The sequence below is a fragment of the Heliangelus exortis genome, chromosome 2 (genome assembly GCF_036169615.1).
Source record: "Heliangelus exortis chromosome 2, bHelExo1.hap1, whole genome shotgun sequence".
Taxonomy (NCBI): domain Eukaryota; kingdom Metazoa; phylum Chordata; class Aves; order Apodiformes; family Trochilidae; genus Heliangelus; species Heliangelus exortis.
Genome location: NC_092423.1, coordinates 11,310,294 through 11,326,591, shown reverse-complemented (window position 1 = coordinate 11,326,591; position 16,298 = coordinate 11,310,294). Strand labels below are relative to the sequence as shown.

Here is a 16,298-nt window from a genome sequence, read left to right as displayed (position 1 = left end):
TCACGTGGATGTGACAGCGGCGCTGTGCTCGGCCGGCAGCAGTCGCGGCAGCGGCACCGCAGCGCCAGGCGCCGCCGCCAGCCCCAGCCGGGCAGGGAGGAGCGGGCCGGGGCCGGGCGAGGCGAGGCGAGGCGAGGCGAGGCGGGAGCCGCCGCCGCCGCCGCCGCGGTGCCGGGCGGCGGGGTGTGGGGGGGTGGGCCGGGCCGAGGCGGGCGCGGCGGGGAGCCGATGCGGAGCGATCGCGGGCGGGCGGCGGTGGTGGTGGCGGGAGCAGCCATGGCGGGGCCCCGCTGAAGGAGGCGCCGAAGGAGGAGGAGGAGAGGGGAGGAGAGGAGAAACCTCTGCATTCCCTCCCTCTGCGCCCCGTCCCCCCGCGCGGACCGCCCGCCCGCCTCCCCCCTGCATGACCGGCTAAGACCGCGGGGAGGACTCAGCCACCCGCCGCGGCCCCGCCGCCTTTCCTCTCCCCGTTCAGCCGCGGACAAAGGGGGAGAGCGGGGCAGCCAGAGGAGGGGAGAGCCCGTCCCCGCCGCGCGAGCATGGCGGACCGCAGCCTGGAGAGCGTGTCCCTGCCCCTGGAGGTGAGGGCCCGGCTGGCCGAGCTGGAGCTGGAGCTCTCCGAAGGTAAAGGGGCGGTGGGGCGGGCCCGGCCCTCGCGCGGGCGGCGGTTGGGGCGGGCGGCGGTTGGCGCGGGCGCGCGGCAGCGGAGCGGAGCGGCAGCCCCCGGCCCGCTCCCCCCTCACACACCCTCCGCCCTGCGGCCCTGCCGCTCTCCGGGCTCCCGTGGGGCTCGCCTCGGCCCCGATGGCGCCCGCGGGCTCCCCTGATGGTCCCCCACCTTTTCCCCCGCTCGGAGGATACCGGCGCGGATGTTTTGTTCTACCTGTGAATTCCCCCTCCGCTCTCCGCCGCCGCGGTGGCAAGGAGGGGGCTGTGGCAGCGGGGCTGGCCGCCCCAGCACAGCATGCTGTAGTGCGGGAGGTGGAAAAAAAAAATCTATAAGGCTGGCTCGTAGGTGTTCGTGCCTTGCCAAGAAAATGCAGCTTACCTGCCTGCAAAACCCCCCCGTTGGCTGTATGGAGGGGACTCGCCACGGGATCCACGCAATGTGTGTGTCCGTGGCAGCAAAGCACCTCACGATAAGGTCGTTGTGGACAATACTAGTTAGGTCGCTCAAAGAAAACGTGGTTGGGTTGTTTTTTTATTTTTTCGATTGCGGGATTTTATTTGATATATATATATATATGCATAATTGAAAGCTGTTGGTGCTTCTCTTGGCGTGGTGGTAGAGTTGATGCTCCGCCGGTTCCCGGTTTGGGAAAGCCTCTCATGCAACCCGCATATTGCAGTCGCCGTGGCTGGGAGGATGAGCAGGAGCCCCAGCCTGGCCGCCTCTCTTCAGCCTGGCTCCAGCTCCCTCTTTCCATGTGTGTCAGCTCCGGCTGAAGAAGGGGAGGCACGCAGAGATTAGTGCCTGTCAGGATCCCTCGCTGAGGGGGATGGAGCGCCCAGAGTGCCATCAGTCTTGGAGACGATTTTCATGTATCAGATGTAATCTCTTCTTCCCAGAGGAAGAGTGGGGAGTATTTATATATAGTGATGCTTTTTTTATAGTTGGCTCTTTCCTGAAATTCAGATTTCTATTAGCTGGGTTGCTTAAATAACCCTCCCCCAAATATCAGGGTTTATTCATCAGCAAAAGGCTACCACACTTAGCAGAAGGGGCAAATGACCCAGCATGTCCCATATTAGTTATTGGAAGTGATCGATATATCGAGCTGTCTGTCTGTCTTTTTTGTAACGGTTTGTAAGGGCTCCAAGCCAGAAACTAAAATGTGCTCGAGCCAGTTTCATCAGCAGGGAGGAGCTGATGTTGACATTGTATTTTCCTTTAACGCTTTGAGGGTGAGGAGGAGAACGAGCAACTGGGATTGCTTGTGGCTCTCATTTCTGTGCCTCCCCCTCCCGAGGGTGCCCTGAAAACCTGAAATAAGAGGAGTTAAATACAGTATTGCCTTTCTGTGATGTACTGCCCACGGATTGGCCGTTATCTGTGGTAGTGAGGGTGGGAGGAAGGACTGTTTGTATCACGGTGTGCGTAACGTTCTTGCTTCATGCAGAAAATGCTTCTTGGTGTCTTGTCACATCATTGCCTATGCACCAATGAGGTACTAAGTAGAACAGCTGTTAGTAAATGCATGCAGAAGACCAAAATCAAGCTGGCATAGACCTTCAGTATGAAATAGGTTAATTCACTGTACTAAAGTTGTAATACAGTTTTGCTGTGCCATGTGTGTTGCTGTGAGCATCAGGCTCTGAGGAAGCAGGACGTGATCTGCAGTTGGACATCTGTATCTGCACTGCTGTAATGTCCCTGTAGCTAGAACTGGACTGAACTCAGCCCGCTGACAATATATTTCTTTCCATACCACTGACATTACACCCTGCAGATAGCATGGCTTGTGTTTTCTGACTGGCAGCCTAAATGAAGATCAGTTGGAATTGGGAGGCTGATGAAGAGAGGGTCAGCATCCTGGTTTCAGTGCCTTCATCCAAGCTGCTCTTGACGTTCCGCTAGTCAAGTATGTTACAGTCCTCAATACCTGAGAGTGACATTGTTCACTGCTTAAAGCTCCTACCTTTAGGCATGTTGTGAATCCTGACTCATTCCCAAAAGTAATCCCTACAGATAGTGGGATCACTAATTTGTTTGGTTTTGTTGAGCTGTAGAAGGCTGGACATACTCTGGCCATATTAACTGCAAGTTAAATGGTTTTCAACACAATGTTGTGCATCTTGACACCCTGACCATGCTGCACCTTGGGTATGTGTTTAACTTGACTGTCATGAGCCAGTCCACAGGGTTTAGTAGAGTACATTCACTTAGATACATTTATGCAGGTAGATAAAAGTTCACAGGACATTTTAAGGTGTCTGCTGCCTTCATGAAGAAGGGAACTGTTGAAGAGAATAGGCGGCTGCATGCTCAAACATGTGTTCAGGTCTCATTGGTAACATTGGCTGTGTGACTGCTGTAAATTGTGTCCCTTTTAAAAGTGCTTTCCTGAGTCAGCCTTGCTAGGAAAATGTTTTTCATATGCTGGATGCCGGAATTGGTTTGTTGGATTTTTTTGTGAGCATGAGTTTTTCAGTTCTGGTGCTGCTGAATGCAGTGGGGACAGCCACTTGAACCCAGGCAGCCCGGTTCTCTGATGCTAAAACCAGTTACAGACAGAGCAGCTTTAGGACCAGCTTCTGAAAGGAAGCTGCTGCTTTGTGGAAAAGAGTGCCAGCAGGATTATTGCAAGATCATGTTTTGGCTATGAGTTAAAGGTGTCTCCTTCCTAGCTCTTAGAAGTGTCTTGTGTCATAGCGTGGGTCCTACCCACAGAACGTATCTGAAAATCTAACATAAAATAGCTGGTGTCCATGTGTGTGTCACTAGCACAGCAGGAACTGTGCAGATGTTTTAATTGCAGACTTAACTGGTAGTCATCATACATTTAAATTTGGCCATAGTATTGCCCTCTTCCTTGAAGGCAAATTCCGAGTTCCTTGTTCAGCTGTGTAGTAGGCACAGCCTCACTCACAGCAGGGGTGCTGACAGAACCTCAGAAGTGGCTGCTAGACAGGTAGCACGTGCTTTTTAGATGATGGGACAAACTGCCTTTTTTTTTTTTTTTTATTTCGAACATCTAGGCAGTTCTGCACTGCTCGTTAGTGTAGAGGGAGGAGCAGTTCATTAGGAAGGTGTTTACTTGTAGTGGCAATTCTACCTTGTTGGTTATTGTGTGCAAGCCACATAACTTATACCTCCCCTTTGTTGTGGTCTGAACGGGCTTTTTTGTTTTAAACATGACTATTTAAAAGGTACTATGGATGCAAATTGGGATAACCATTTTAGTTTTCGCTGGTTTAATGATTTAGAAGGTGAAAATCAGTGAGAGTGAGAAATGCTTATCAGTGCTCTCAGCACCTGTGTGTGGGTACTGCCCCACGCAGGGAGTGAGAGGTGAAGGGAGCCTAGTGCTGGGCATGATTTGTAGTGTTATGTTCAGCTTCAGGCTTCAATAACGCTTTGTGGCAGCGTTTTCACTTAATTTTGGGTGGGGGAAAACTCTTCCATGTTTCTCAAGAACATAGAGGTGCTGCCAGCATTTCAAGTTTTATGAATATAAAAAGTTATGGAGTCATCTTTATGCCACCAGATATTCTGAAGACATTTGTTTGGCTTTGTTTGCATAAATGTGACTGGTGCTGGCATGTTACATACGTGTTTTTCGACACTTTGTAGTAGTTTCCACTGAGCATACTAAAGCTTGCATTGCTCAAAATTGTAGCCCTTCTAGGCTGATGCAATCAACGTGTCACTCTGCAGTAGTTGTTCTTTAGGGCTGCTTAGAATTTTATGAGGCTTTAGTTTTCTAACGATGTATTAAGTTGTACTGGGTGGAAATAGATGAATCATCTTGTTTTTTATAATAGCTTGGGGGTTTTTAACAGAAGAACTGATTTAATAAGATCAGGAGTCCTGAAATATTCTGTCTTGTGAAAAAAAAAATTGTTTTTAAGAATGAAGGGATTGTAGAACTAGACTTAAGATTTTTTTAAAAAAAGCCTTTCCAAATACTCATTTCCCCCTCAATTTAAGGATATACAAGGTTTTAATGCCCTTCCAATAACTTCCCGAACCAAAAATAATTGGGAAAAGATGCTCTGTATTTCTTCCAGTATTTTATCCAAGAGTCAGATAACATAGCAGAAACACTTAAAGAACAGATGTCACTTGGAAAATGTGAAAAACATCTTCAGAAACTGCTCTGCCTGTATTCCATTCTATACTTCAATTTTAAACATCTAAGGCAGAGAAGTGGGTATATTTTCTTTTTTATATTCAGTAATATTGTTGGTTTGATTGGGTCATTGTCTGGCCAGGTTTCTTATTTTATTAGGTATAAGTTCTGTCTTTTTTGTCTGCATGTAGTCAGAGTTGGGGCCAGAGAACTGTAGTTAGCTCCTCTAGTTGCTGTTTCTCCATAACATAACTCTTGATCCATGGAGAGTTTTCAAAGTGTGAAAATTCCAGTAACTACCAGACCTCTGTGATTTGGGACACCAATCATCCTTCTAATTCACTCCTGGAGAGAGAGTGATCTGCTTAGCAAGTATCACCTGTGCAATGACAGAGTGTTAATACTTTCTGACTTAGGTGAGAAATGAACTAAGAAATTCAATAGATTTGCTTCTTGTTTTTTTTAACCATTAGGGTGTATTTGGCTCATCAGTTCTTTTTCTGGAAAAGAGGACTAATTTACTCAAAACACATAAAGTTGAAATTTTCATTGAAGTTAGTTCCAAGAGTTAAGGTTGTAAGAAAATATACGGAATGCCATGGGAATTATGATAGCATCAAGAAAGCTTCTTTTTTTGTAAATTGAAGCTTATCTCATCAGCTGTGTCATTTCTTGAATGGTGCTCAAGTTGGAGAGGGACAGTATCTCGACTACCTTAACAACAGGTTAAATTCACTCACAAGGTAACCATTTGCATTTTAAGGTACTGGAACTTGAAGTTTTGGATTTTTTTTAGTATCTACTTACTTCACTTTACTGGGATATATGGAGCTAAGGGCTTTTAATGGGTGGCGGTGTGTTGAAAGGATTCTGTGCCAGTTTGAAGTAGATTGTAATGCCTTGTAAAATAGACTATGCAAATCTCCAGGATGTTCTGAGAACAGCTATCCCGAAGGCATGTTGTAAATATACCTTTATTGCCAGCTGATGTTGAGCAGCATTGATGCCCAAGGGTTACACTTAATACATCATTCAGATGATCTTTACCGTATTACACAACAGACAGGCTCGAAAAACTTTTCTCAAGGACGTGTGAAAAATGCCAGTGGGGTGTCAGCTTTATACGCAAACCAGGCTGTAAGCAGTGTATTTATAACGAGCACAGGCGTTGTAAGGAGCTGCCCTTTGCAGCTTCAGGCTATGTCTGTGTGATCCTGCTGCACAGGGCAGGGAGCAGGAGCCAGCAGTGCTTCTCCTTGCCAAACCGACAGCACAACTACACCTGTAGTTGTGAGTCAACATGCTGTTTTTCGCTGGAAGAGTATTGACCTGCCTTTGTTATGCCATTATAAGGGAAATGCTGTCATTTTGATTCAAATAGTCTTTATTCTAGCAAACCAAATATCCTTTGGTATAGAAGGAATTCAGGTTTAGCACACATCTTTCCTTTGTGTTTAATTTTTCTCGGGGAAAATATTTTCATGCTTTATGAAAGGTAGATAAACTAATTTTTGATAAAAAATTTGGATTGGGATCAATGTTTCTCTGAAGGAACATGAATAGACTCCTTTAGGTTTTCATAGCTTGGAATGGATGTTTGTGGCATGCTACAGAGAATTCTAAATGTTCTATAGCTCTTCTATACTTAAAAGTGCATTGACTGCATTTTAATTTTTTAAGAGGCTATTTGTATAATGCGTCAAGCAGGACATATAATTTTTTAAAAATAACTGCTTTAATTCCCCAGCAACTGTCAGACAAGATGACTCACTGCAGTATGAGAATTCACCACAGCACATCACAGATTTGACACAAACTCTTAATCTGTGTAAAATTATGCATGTATATTCCTCTACCTTCCTGGTGGGTGAGCTTCATTTTTGCCAAACTCCTCATGATTCCACTCTGCCATCTCTCCTCCCCCACTTCCTTTTTTTCTGCATTCTTGAGAACCTCCTTGCTGTCAGTAACCTTAGTCACAGGGTCTTTTGCTGGCTTGCTAAGAGCCTTTCCTGATCATTAATAACTCTCCCTGATTCTCTCCTTGAGAGTGGTGGTGTGGGGGTCATTTCCAAAGCATGACTGCTCTCTGCAGGGTTATTTCTGGTCTTTCCTTGTATTGCTAGGATAAACATACCCTAAAAAAACTGGAACTGGTTTTGTTTGACTCCACTTGGTGGAATGCATAAGGGAATTGCTCATTTTAGGCCTGTGAAAATTGAGGGTTTTTTTTTCAGTAATCGTAGCTAGAGTTTTTAATTGGTAGCCAGTATTATTTATTGCTAGGATTAAGTATAACTTTAAACTATGTATAAAACATATTGGGGACATCATGATCTTCTGCAATAAAGAAGCAAATGAAGGAATAGGAGATACTTGGAGCAACTTGGCTTGAGACAGATGCTGGAAAGACCATGGCTGTGGCTTTGGCTGCAGCCTGTGGCCACAGAAGAGGAGGCTTTTGCCCTAGAGACTTGTTGAGTCTTTCCAGAGCAGCTTGTTGTGGCTCTTGGGGAGCAGATGAAAGCCTGCCGTGGAGACCCTTTTCTGAGAACAGAGTTGGTTGCTGGCTCTTGGCATAGACCATTTGACTCATAACCTGCAATGTTTAGAGCAACATTAAGTGTTGGTGTATGAATAATTGTCACATTATTTTACAGCAGAAGTTAGTGTTGAAAATTATATGATATCTGGTCTCAGTTACCTCTTCTAAGAGTATTGTGTTAAATGGTTGGATGAGTAGAGGAAGAAAATTCTTATAAATTATCTTACAATCTCAGAAAGGAAGGTGTTTCCTATGATTTTTAAAGGGGCTGTTTGATTTCCATAGGCCATTTCTTAGGATGTTTGAGGTGATGTTTGTTTCTTTATGTTTGGTGGGGCCTGAAAAATGGTGGTAGTTGAGGGGAAGAGGGATTCTTCAAAACAAAGAGGACTAATTTACTCAAAATACATAAAGTATTTACTTATATATGTGTGTATATATATATACTTATATAAAAGTATTTACTTATATGAAAGTAAAAATGGATGTTAGGACCTATGTTTGGTTCTATTCCTCCCTGGATGCAGAAACCATACCTCCACACTAACCACTAGATCTGCAATTTCTTCATTTGAATCTTGGCTTGATCTGTATGCATGATAAAAATATTTAAAAAAAGATCTTGGTAAGTCTGGTCTGATAGGAGCAATTCAGGAGCCAGGAAAAAATTTTTAATGAACCCTGTGATAAACACGGAAGTGGAAGTAGTGGAGTCTGTTTTTTCACTGGTAGGCTGGTGGTTCAGAGTCTGCCTAGAGTCTGTTTAGAGACTTTTGATTGGCTTAGAGACCCAAACAAAATCTGACAGTCTTTTTCCTAGTTTGTAGATGTCCATTTGTCTATAGACAGCCCGTCAAAATAAAGAGACCCTAACAATAGTCTCTTCACAGAACTATTTCCTCTGTGTGGCCATTCCAGGTAGAGTTAAAAAGCATTAAAAGGATGATTACAGGGCTGTTGCATCTGTTACCATTTAATGAGAAAAGAGACCTTCCAAAATAAAAAAACTCTATCTACAGTATCATACAGCTACACAACTCAAGGGCATAACAAATAATGAAATTTAATTTTTTTTTTTTGAGGTACACCCTTAGTCATATTAGCTCATATTTTTTATTGTTACAATTGCAAGGAAAATGACCAAAATCTAGAATTTTGCACGCCATGCCTCTCTTACCCTTCTTGAATAAACATAATCCAAATAGCAAAATAATATTTTTGATGAATGCCTGAACAAATAAAATGATGGCATTGTGGTGACATGTAAATAGTTCAACTTTGGTAAAGAATCTTAAAATGGAAATTGCGTCTCAGATGTAAGACTTCTCTGGCAGATGCCTGAGGATGAACAAACAGCTATCAAGTGAAACAGCAAAATGCAGAAACGTCACTGTTCTTTCCTGAGTGATGACCACAACAAACTCCTCTGCCAAATTAGCTGGGAGACTCTAATTTTTTGCCATGTCTTTTAGTTTAAAAAAAATGAATGTTTAGAAAATAATGTAAGTTTCTGAGTGCTGTGAGGTGATGAGTTAACTTTTTTTAGGATAAAAAATTAAAGAGTACTCTTGGATTGTGGAATGATTTTTATTTCTAATAAATATCAAAATAGTCAAAATAACAGATTGGCAGTACTTTTAATTTGCCCTACTTTTAATCACCTCTGTGTTGTATTGGAGGAAGATGGTTTGCTGTGCTGAGCTAACAGCAATCGGACTAGCAGGAGTTAAATGTAGTTACTATTTTTTTAATGATAAGGAACAAAAGTCTTGCATTTTATATTAATCTGATCTGCTAGCGCATTTGACATATTCCAGTCATAAGGTTTTTCCACTCATCTCTCTTTTGCAAATTCTGTCTTTAGTCATGCAAGTATCCATGTCACAGGCTCGGGAAAATTTGACAAAACAATTCAGAAGAACTCTTGAAGAGTGACCAGGAGTACAGACATGGACATTAGGGATTAAAACAGTTCTAATAAACATAATTAACCATGACAAAGATTAGAAATTAGATTAGAAATTTTAATTATTGAATACTTTATCATAGTGGAAAGTTAGGGCAATGTTGCCAATCAAAAGCACAAGACGATCCAACTCCTAGGAATGGAAATTAGACAGAATCAGATTGGAGATAACACAGGAAATACTAATAAGGATAAGCACTTAATTGCATAGAAAGGAAGACTTAACAGCTTTCTGGAAAAAAAAAAATCTACCTGCTAGTATGCTAGTATACTTGATAGGAGGATCCTTTCTAAGAAATAATGAATGTAATGAATGTACGATTTTTTTATATGTAGATAGATACATAACCCCCTGAATATATTTCCCAGTAACTTCAAAAAACACAGCAACAGTTGGGAAATTCAGGTTTAGTATGTTTTTAGTAGTTTACCAGTGATAACTTGACATTTACTTGCAGTAGTAATTTGTTTTAAGTCAATATTGAACACTCCTCAGGATGTGCATACATTGCAGTTTGAGAGGATATCAAATGCAGCTACTCTGATAATACTTGCTTAAATACTGACTGCTCATATATTTATCTGTAGCTCAGGGAACTTCTGTGAGTGGCAGAACAGTAAGTTTTTAAAAGCCTTCTTAAATTTTATTGTATGTAGCTTGATTAGTGGCTTTTACATAAAAGTATTATTCTTTTTAATCATTTGGATAAAGAATAAGAAAGCACTCGCTTCCTCTGAAGATTAAGCCTTCCTGCATCCTATTCCCCGATACTTCAGGGAGGTGAGGAAGGTGAGGTCTGTACTCAGTGAGTCACAGCAAGACAGCTAAGTGTTATTTTCCTGCTTTAGTTGTACATTTCCTTTTTAGCTTTCATACAGTAGATATATAGTGGTTTATATCTTTAGTAACTCCTCATGAGATTTTAATACACCTTGAATCCATACTTTTCCAGCATTCTAAGTTGCAGTTAAGAAGAAGCCTTTTCCCTAGTTTGAAGGCAAACCCAGTTCTCTTTGGAATTTTTGATTGGGACGGCTGCTTTTTGCTCTGATGTCTTTGCTTTTGCCTCACTGGCCAGTCATGGTAACTTGGATTTGCTGTCTGTGCCACAGTTACATGTGAAGGTTCTAGGAGCAGTAACAGTGTCTGTGCCTGTGTGCTATCATCAAGAGGTCTGTGAAAACTGTTTAGTTTATTGAGAGCATGGTGAAACACAGAACATACTCCTTTGTCTGCAGTGGGAGATGTAAGATATTTCCTTTTCCTTAGCCCAGACACTTCTTGTTCTTGAACGTGATGCCATAATCAGTACTGCCTGCTGATGGTACTTCTGAGGAAGATGATGGCTTCTGGCTAGTCCAGGATTTCTTCTTAAACTTTGAAGGTCAGCTTCCTGTCTGGTTTTTGTTCCACAAAGGGTGCTGTGCAGCCAAGCATGGTGACTGGGGTCACGTTGTGGAAGAGTGAAGAAGTTATGTGTGGGATGCCTTGAGCTAGAAATAGGAACAATGACTTTAAATTTCATTTTTGACTGCTGGACCTTTTAGAGATACTGGTAACTTCTGGTAGCCTAGTCTGTAACAGTTTCCCTCAATAGTTTATTGTCAGAACAAGAAGTGTGGGAAACCTGGGCTCTTTATCATCAATGCCAATTTCTCTGTTCTTTTGACCAAAATCTAGTTTGGTTCTTTGTGCAGTTCAAGAACTGCTGGGCTCTTTTCTCTCCCAAAGATCATGCAAAGACCACAGCATCTCTGAAGCTTAAGGAATTTCAGTCCTAAAGAAGTCTCCCCTGACTTCTCCCTAGAAACAAGGTAGTTTTGCTAGTGGGGGCCTTACAAAAAGTAGTAGTTTGGAAGTGGTACTGATAGATGCTGCCGAAATAAGACAATTAATAATAAAACATGTTATGTATGCTTCTTCATAAAAAATTGCTCACATGGGTATGTTAGGCTAAGAGAGAAAATGAGGCATCTAAGTTACTATATCCTTCTGAAATACTGTGTTACTAGTTTTTCATCAGGCTCCTTTTGGAAGTACTGTATGAACATTGTCATGGACTAGGTCACTCCCCTCATTGGTTTCTGCATTCCTCCCCTGAGCCCAGCAAGGATGATAAAGCAGTCACGTTTCCAAGAGATGGGCTCCTACAAGTGTACAGGAGTTACACTAAAATTACAGTAGGAATTACAATCAAGGGGGTGATTGTAGTCTACCCGAAATAGAATTATGAGAGTACTCTCAGTGAAAAAGCTGAAACTTCATTTCCAGGGCCTTAAATGTGGAAGTAGTATAAGTTTTGTCAAAATAGTCTTGTATTTATTCTATCACTTGCAATGAAGTCCAGTTCACCTAAAAATAATTGGCAAAACATCAGGAGTGCACTACTGTGTGTGCTTCTACTTAAACCTAAAGTCTGTGAATAATGAGAAAAAAGATACGATATTTAAGGATCTGTTCCAGGAAGTATAGTAGAAAGAAACACGTACATTTTCCTCCACTTCTTGTGTCTACTTATTGCTGCTACTACAAGACCATTTTGCATTTCAGACCAATTACATATATGGAACAACAGACCAAGATGCTCCCAGTGGAAAGATAGGGACCCCATTCAGGGCCCCAAAAGGACTGGGAAACCAGTCCATATTTAGAGAAATTGTTACCCATTTGCTGGAAGCAACCAGTGATCACAAAAGCTCTGTAGCATTTCTGGTACTTTGTGAAAGGTAACACATGGTTGGTGCTGTCTCTTCCTATGTGGCAGAAAGGGAGAAAGCCAGCATAAATTCCTTTGGCTTTAGTTTAATTCTTCTCATGTCTGTCTCTGTTTTTCCCCCCATTGCTTCATTGTAAACTTTGGCCCTTGAGGCTTCTCTCCAATGGCATCTGGCCCAAGTATGGAAGGTGGGGTCAGTCTGCCATCCTGCCCAGTATATTTTCATTCCTTGACCATATATCTTTAGATAGATGTATTCTTAAACAGCAGTCTTGTATACAGGACTGCTCTGTGGGTCGTTCATGTGATCCCTCCTTTTGCAAAAGCTTCTTTTTTTTCACACGTGAAAGAGTGCTCATGAGACACATGAGACCAAACCTGCTGCAAATGGAAATACTTTATTCTTAAGTTGATATAAAGCAAATTTTTGTCTCATTACACACTTGTTAGTTGTTACAGTGCCTTGTTACTTGTCAGACACTAGCTGAGGTGTATGTATTCTGCTAATCATGCTTGATGTTTGCTATTTTGGTTATTGCTGTTTACTTTATAATGTTTGCTTAGAGCTAGATTAGGATATTCTCCATGCAGTGTAAGGGATTTAGGGAGAAATGTGTGTCTTGAATTTCTTGAAATCTGATCTGGGGATAAGTCATGACATTTACTTTCCATCTAAAAGTGCATTTCTCTTAACAGTAGCCTCATTTATTGTGTTTAAATTCACATGAAACCCACACTAAATAAAAATATTGCTTATTGAGCCTGAAATTCTGAAGGGACTTCTTGCAAATAGTCAGCAATGCCGTCTGTGTGATGAAAACCATTTAAATTGTTCAGACATGAAGCAAGGATTAGAAACTGTATCTTCAATTTATCTTTGCATATTTATGAGTACACCTGTTATACAAGCAGTGGAAAGTGTTGAGATTCCTCCTGCCCTGTGCCACAGTCAGCATGGTGAAGAAAAACAGGATCGTTTGTCAGTTTAAGTCTTTGAAATCCAAAGTGGAGCCTTATCTGCCTAATAGCCTAATACCAGAGAAGGATACTGTTTGTGTTCAGCAGGGCTGTATTTATGTGGCTGTCAGTGGCTGAATTATGCTCTCAGTTCTATATAAAGATTCCTGCTCCCACCCTGCCCCTCCCCAGCACTGTCATTTAGCACAAGGTGCAGCATGCAGTATGGCTATAAAACATCCCAGAAATTCTGAAGTGTGTCTCCTTTTGCACTTTGGTGTGGAAAAGAAGCAACAAATAAAGGGTTTTCTTCCTGGCTTGTATTAACTTCCTAGCTCTGATGGGTTCAACACCAGCTGAGGTGGAGTCATGTTACTTGAACATATTTTCAGGCATGGCCTATGTTCAGAGGAGAGTTGAAGAGTTGTGTGATTGGTATCCTGCACCATTTGTGAGTTCAATCCAAGTGTTATGTTCAGTTTAGATCTTGGTGTTAATTTGAGTACGCACAAAATACAGCTCTCTGGGGAGCCCAGCTTGTGACAGCAGTACTGAGGGTACTGCACTATGCCCTGTGGGATGAAGCAGGCTTTTTAAAGGCCTATCCAATGCCCCTGCTGTCGTGCTGATGTTTGCAGGTGGGTGTCTGATGATGCCTTGGTTTACAAAAAAAAAAAAAAAAAAAAAAAAACAATCTCAAAACAAAGAACACATGAAGAGGAAGAAAATAAATCTTGTGGGTGTTTCGTTTTTTCCTCTCCTCCACCCCCAAGAGAAATTTCTTTTTGTAGCTTTTAAAAGTTGGATCAATTCAGAATATGCTATATAGTGCAGCTTGCTAAAAATCTGCACCCTACTGAGAACAGGGATCTGAACCACATGGATGGTGGAAGAGATGGCTGCACTGGGAAGGGACATGGGTTCCTTAATGCAGCCTTCATGAGGTTTTGCTGAATAAAATATTTTTTATTAGCTATACTATCTGGATAGAAAGAAAAAAAATTTTCACTATGGGGCACTAGGTTATAGGTTGCTCAGGAAGGTTGTGAACTCCTTATCCTTGGAGAAACTCCAAAGCTGTCTGGACATGGTTCTGGACAACCTGTTCTAAGTGGCCCTGCTGGACAAGACGTCCTTTAGAGACTCCTTCCAGCCTCAGCCATTCTCTGATACACCCTTAAATTTTCACCCTATCTTTGATAAGTAATTTTGAACTTTTCAGTACGTTTCTTTTGGATATCACTGTATGTGGTTTTTGGATTGATGTGTTCAGCCTCTTGTGCAGGATGGTCATACCTGCTATCAATGGCTCCCTAGCTGAATTCTTCCACAATGCCATGGTTTTAAATTTTAGTTGTAATTATGTCACATGCACATTAGTGATAGTCAACAAAAATATGCAGCATGGGAAACGAAGCACAAAACATTAAACAGATATTTGATTTTGAAACAATTTCACTTGAAGTTACAGATTTTTGTATGCAGAACTTCATAATGGCAGCAAATTTACATATTATGTAAATGATTTAGAATTCAAGCGTGGGTAAGGTTGCTTGTGATGATTTTAATACTGTCATTATGATCATTACTCAGGTACATGACTGTCAGTTAAATAATTCCTATTTTTTTTTCTGTACAGTAGTAGTATATGCCTGTTTATACCTGTGGAAAAATAATTCATTTGGTTCTGTCAGGAGCAGGGAAAGGAACAGAATTGAATGGCTTTGAAAATAACTTTGCTTGACTAGATATTAACACCAGTGTCAGAAATGAAAATAACTTGATCCAGGAGAAAATATTTTATTATTTTTATTGAAACTTGTTTTGAGACTTGTGTGCAGCTGTAATCATGCACTTAAATGTCACATATTTTTTTTTCAAAGTTTCATGTCAGTAATAAAATAATGAATCCTGCTGACTGAAATAGAAGGCAGTCACCAGATACCTTGGCATTGTAAAAACACCCGCAGTAAGATCTGCTTTTGAAAGTTGGTGGCTATAGTCCTCAGATGAATGTTTGGCCTCACGCTATTAATTCTTTCCCAGGCACCAGGCCTTCTTTTTCTCACTATAAAAAGAGAAGCTGGACTCTATTTTTGGTACGAACACAACTTTTAAATGTGGAAGAACTTCCATAACCACATTGTCTCCTGACTATTCAGTGAGCAGCTGGGCATAGCTTTTGGAAGAGAAAGTTATGTAGAGTATGGTCCCAATTCAGCAAAGCATTTTAAGCATGTGCTTCATTGATATTGCTGGTTTAACTTAAACCAAATTGTCACACATGGAGTGAGTGTATCTGACTCCTGCACAGAAAAAGCAAAGCTTTGGCATCTTCATTACTTGCTTACAAAGGCGAGTTAGTGTTAATCTTAGTCTTTCTTTTGGATTACTATGTGGAAGGTTAGGGATCTTAATATATTTTTTTTTTTTTTTTTTTTTTTTTTTTTAAATTAAGATGAACTATTTATTTAACATTGTCAGGTCATTAGATGTAGAGCAACAGAATTGCCCTTATCTGGTTCTCATTTTGTGTGCTTTCTCTGTGTTTTACCAAATTTGTAGATTTAAAATACTTTGTGTGATGGCATTCTCCATGTCTACAGAGAGGTTGGAGGTCCTCGAGTTTAGCTTGCTTCTGTATCACAGCCTCAGCAACAGAACCTAGTTTCTGTATGAAGAATTCTTTGGTTCCCTTTAGGGTAAAGATAGTAAATGCAGGTGTCAGAATGGCAACATTGGATTCCAAGACCTGGAATCAGGTTGATAAACAAGTCAAAATTCTGTCCTGCAGGATGTAGTGGTAACCCCAGTTTTCAGATGGGCAGGAAAATACCGAATCTCATGAGACTTGAGAATCTGCTTTAAAAATCAGACTAACCAGGTAACAAGAAGCAAATTTGCTTTTATTTCCATGAGATAGTACATATCAGTGGAATAATATAAATTATAATTAATACTATACATATTGGTGAAGGATACATTTGATATATTTGTTATGAGTTATCAGAAGCCATGTGTCAGGGAGAGTGACCTCCTGTCAACAGCAGTACAAGTACAATCACCTTAAAAGCCCAAGGCAGGTCTTTGTGTCTCTTAGTATCAGTGAGGAAATTAATTATTACAGAAATTGCCTTTCCTCCTAAATACAAGGAGATCAAAGCACCTATTTTCTCAAAAATGTTTTTCATCTGTTTGTCTTTACCTTTTGCTGCAAAGCAAGATGAGAGGAGAAGCAAGGAAGAAGGAGCAAGGCTAAAGCCATTCTTTTTTTTCAAGTATTGCCTTAACAACTGTCGTTCATAGTCCAATTACTGTCA

General features: G+C 41.5%; 1 protein-coding gene across 6 annotated transcripts in view; it reads left to right on the top strand.

Annotated features, from left to right (window-relative positions):
• The first annotated feature begins 208 nt into the window (after positions 1 to 208).
• DIP2C (disco interacting protein 2 homolog C) overlaps positions 209 to 16,298 on the top strand; it is a 302,091-nt gene continuing 286,001 nt past the window's right edge. For 4 of the 6 annotated variants that reach the window (XM_071734773.1, XM_071734770.1, XM_071734771.1 and 1 more), the window contains exon 1: positions 392 to 624. In XM_071734773.1, coding sequence (XP_071590874.1) covers positions 540 to 624 — 85 coding nt within the window. In that variant the 5' untranslated portion in view covers positions 392 to 539. Of the gene's footprint in view, positions 625 to 16,298 lie in introns of all 6 variants that reach the window. The other 2 variants (XM_071734774.1, XM_071734772.1) reach the window with 2 other exon arrangements.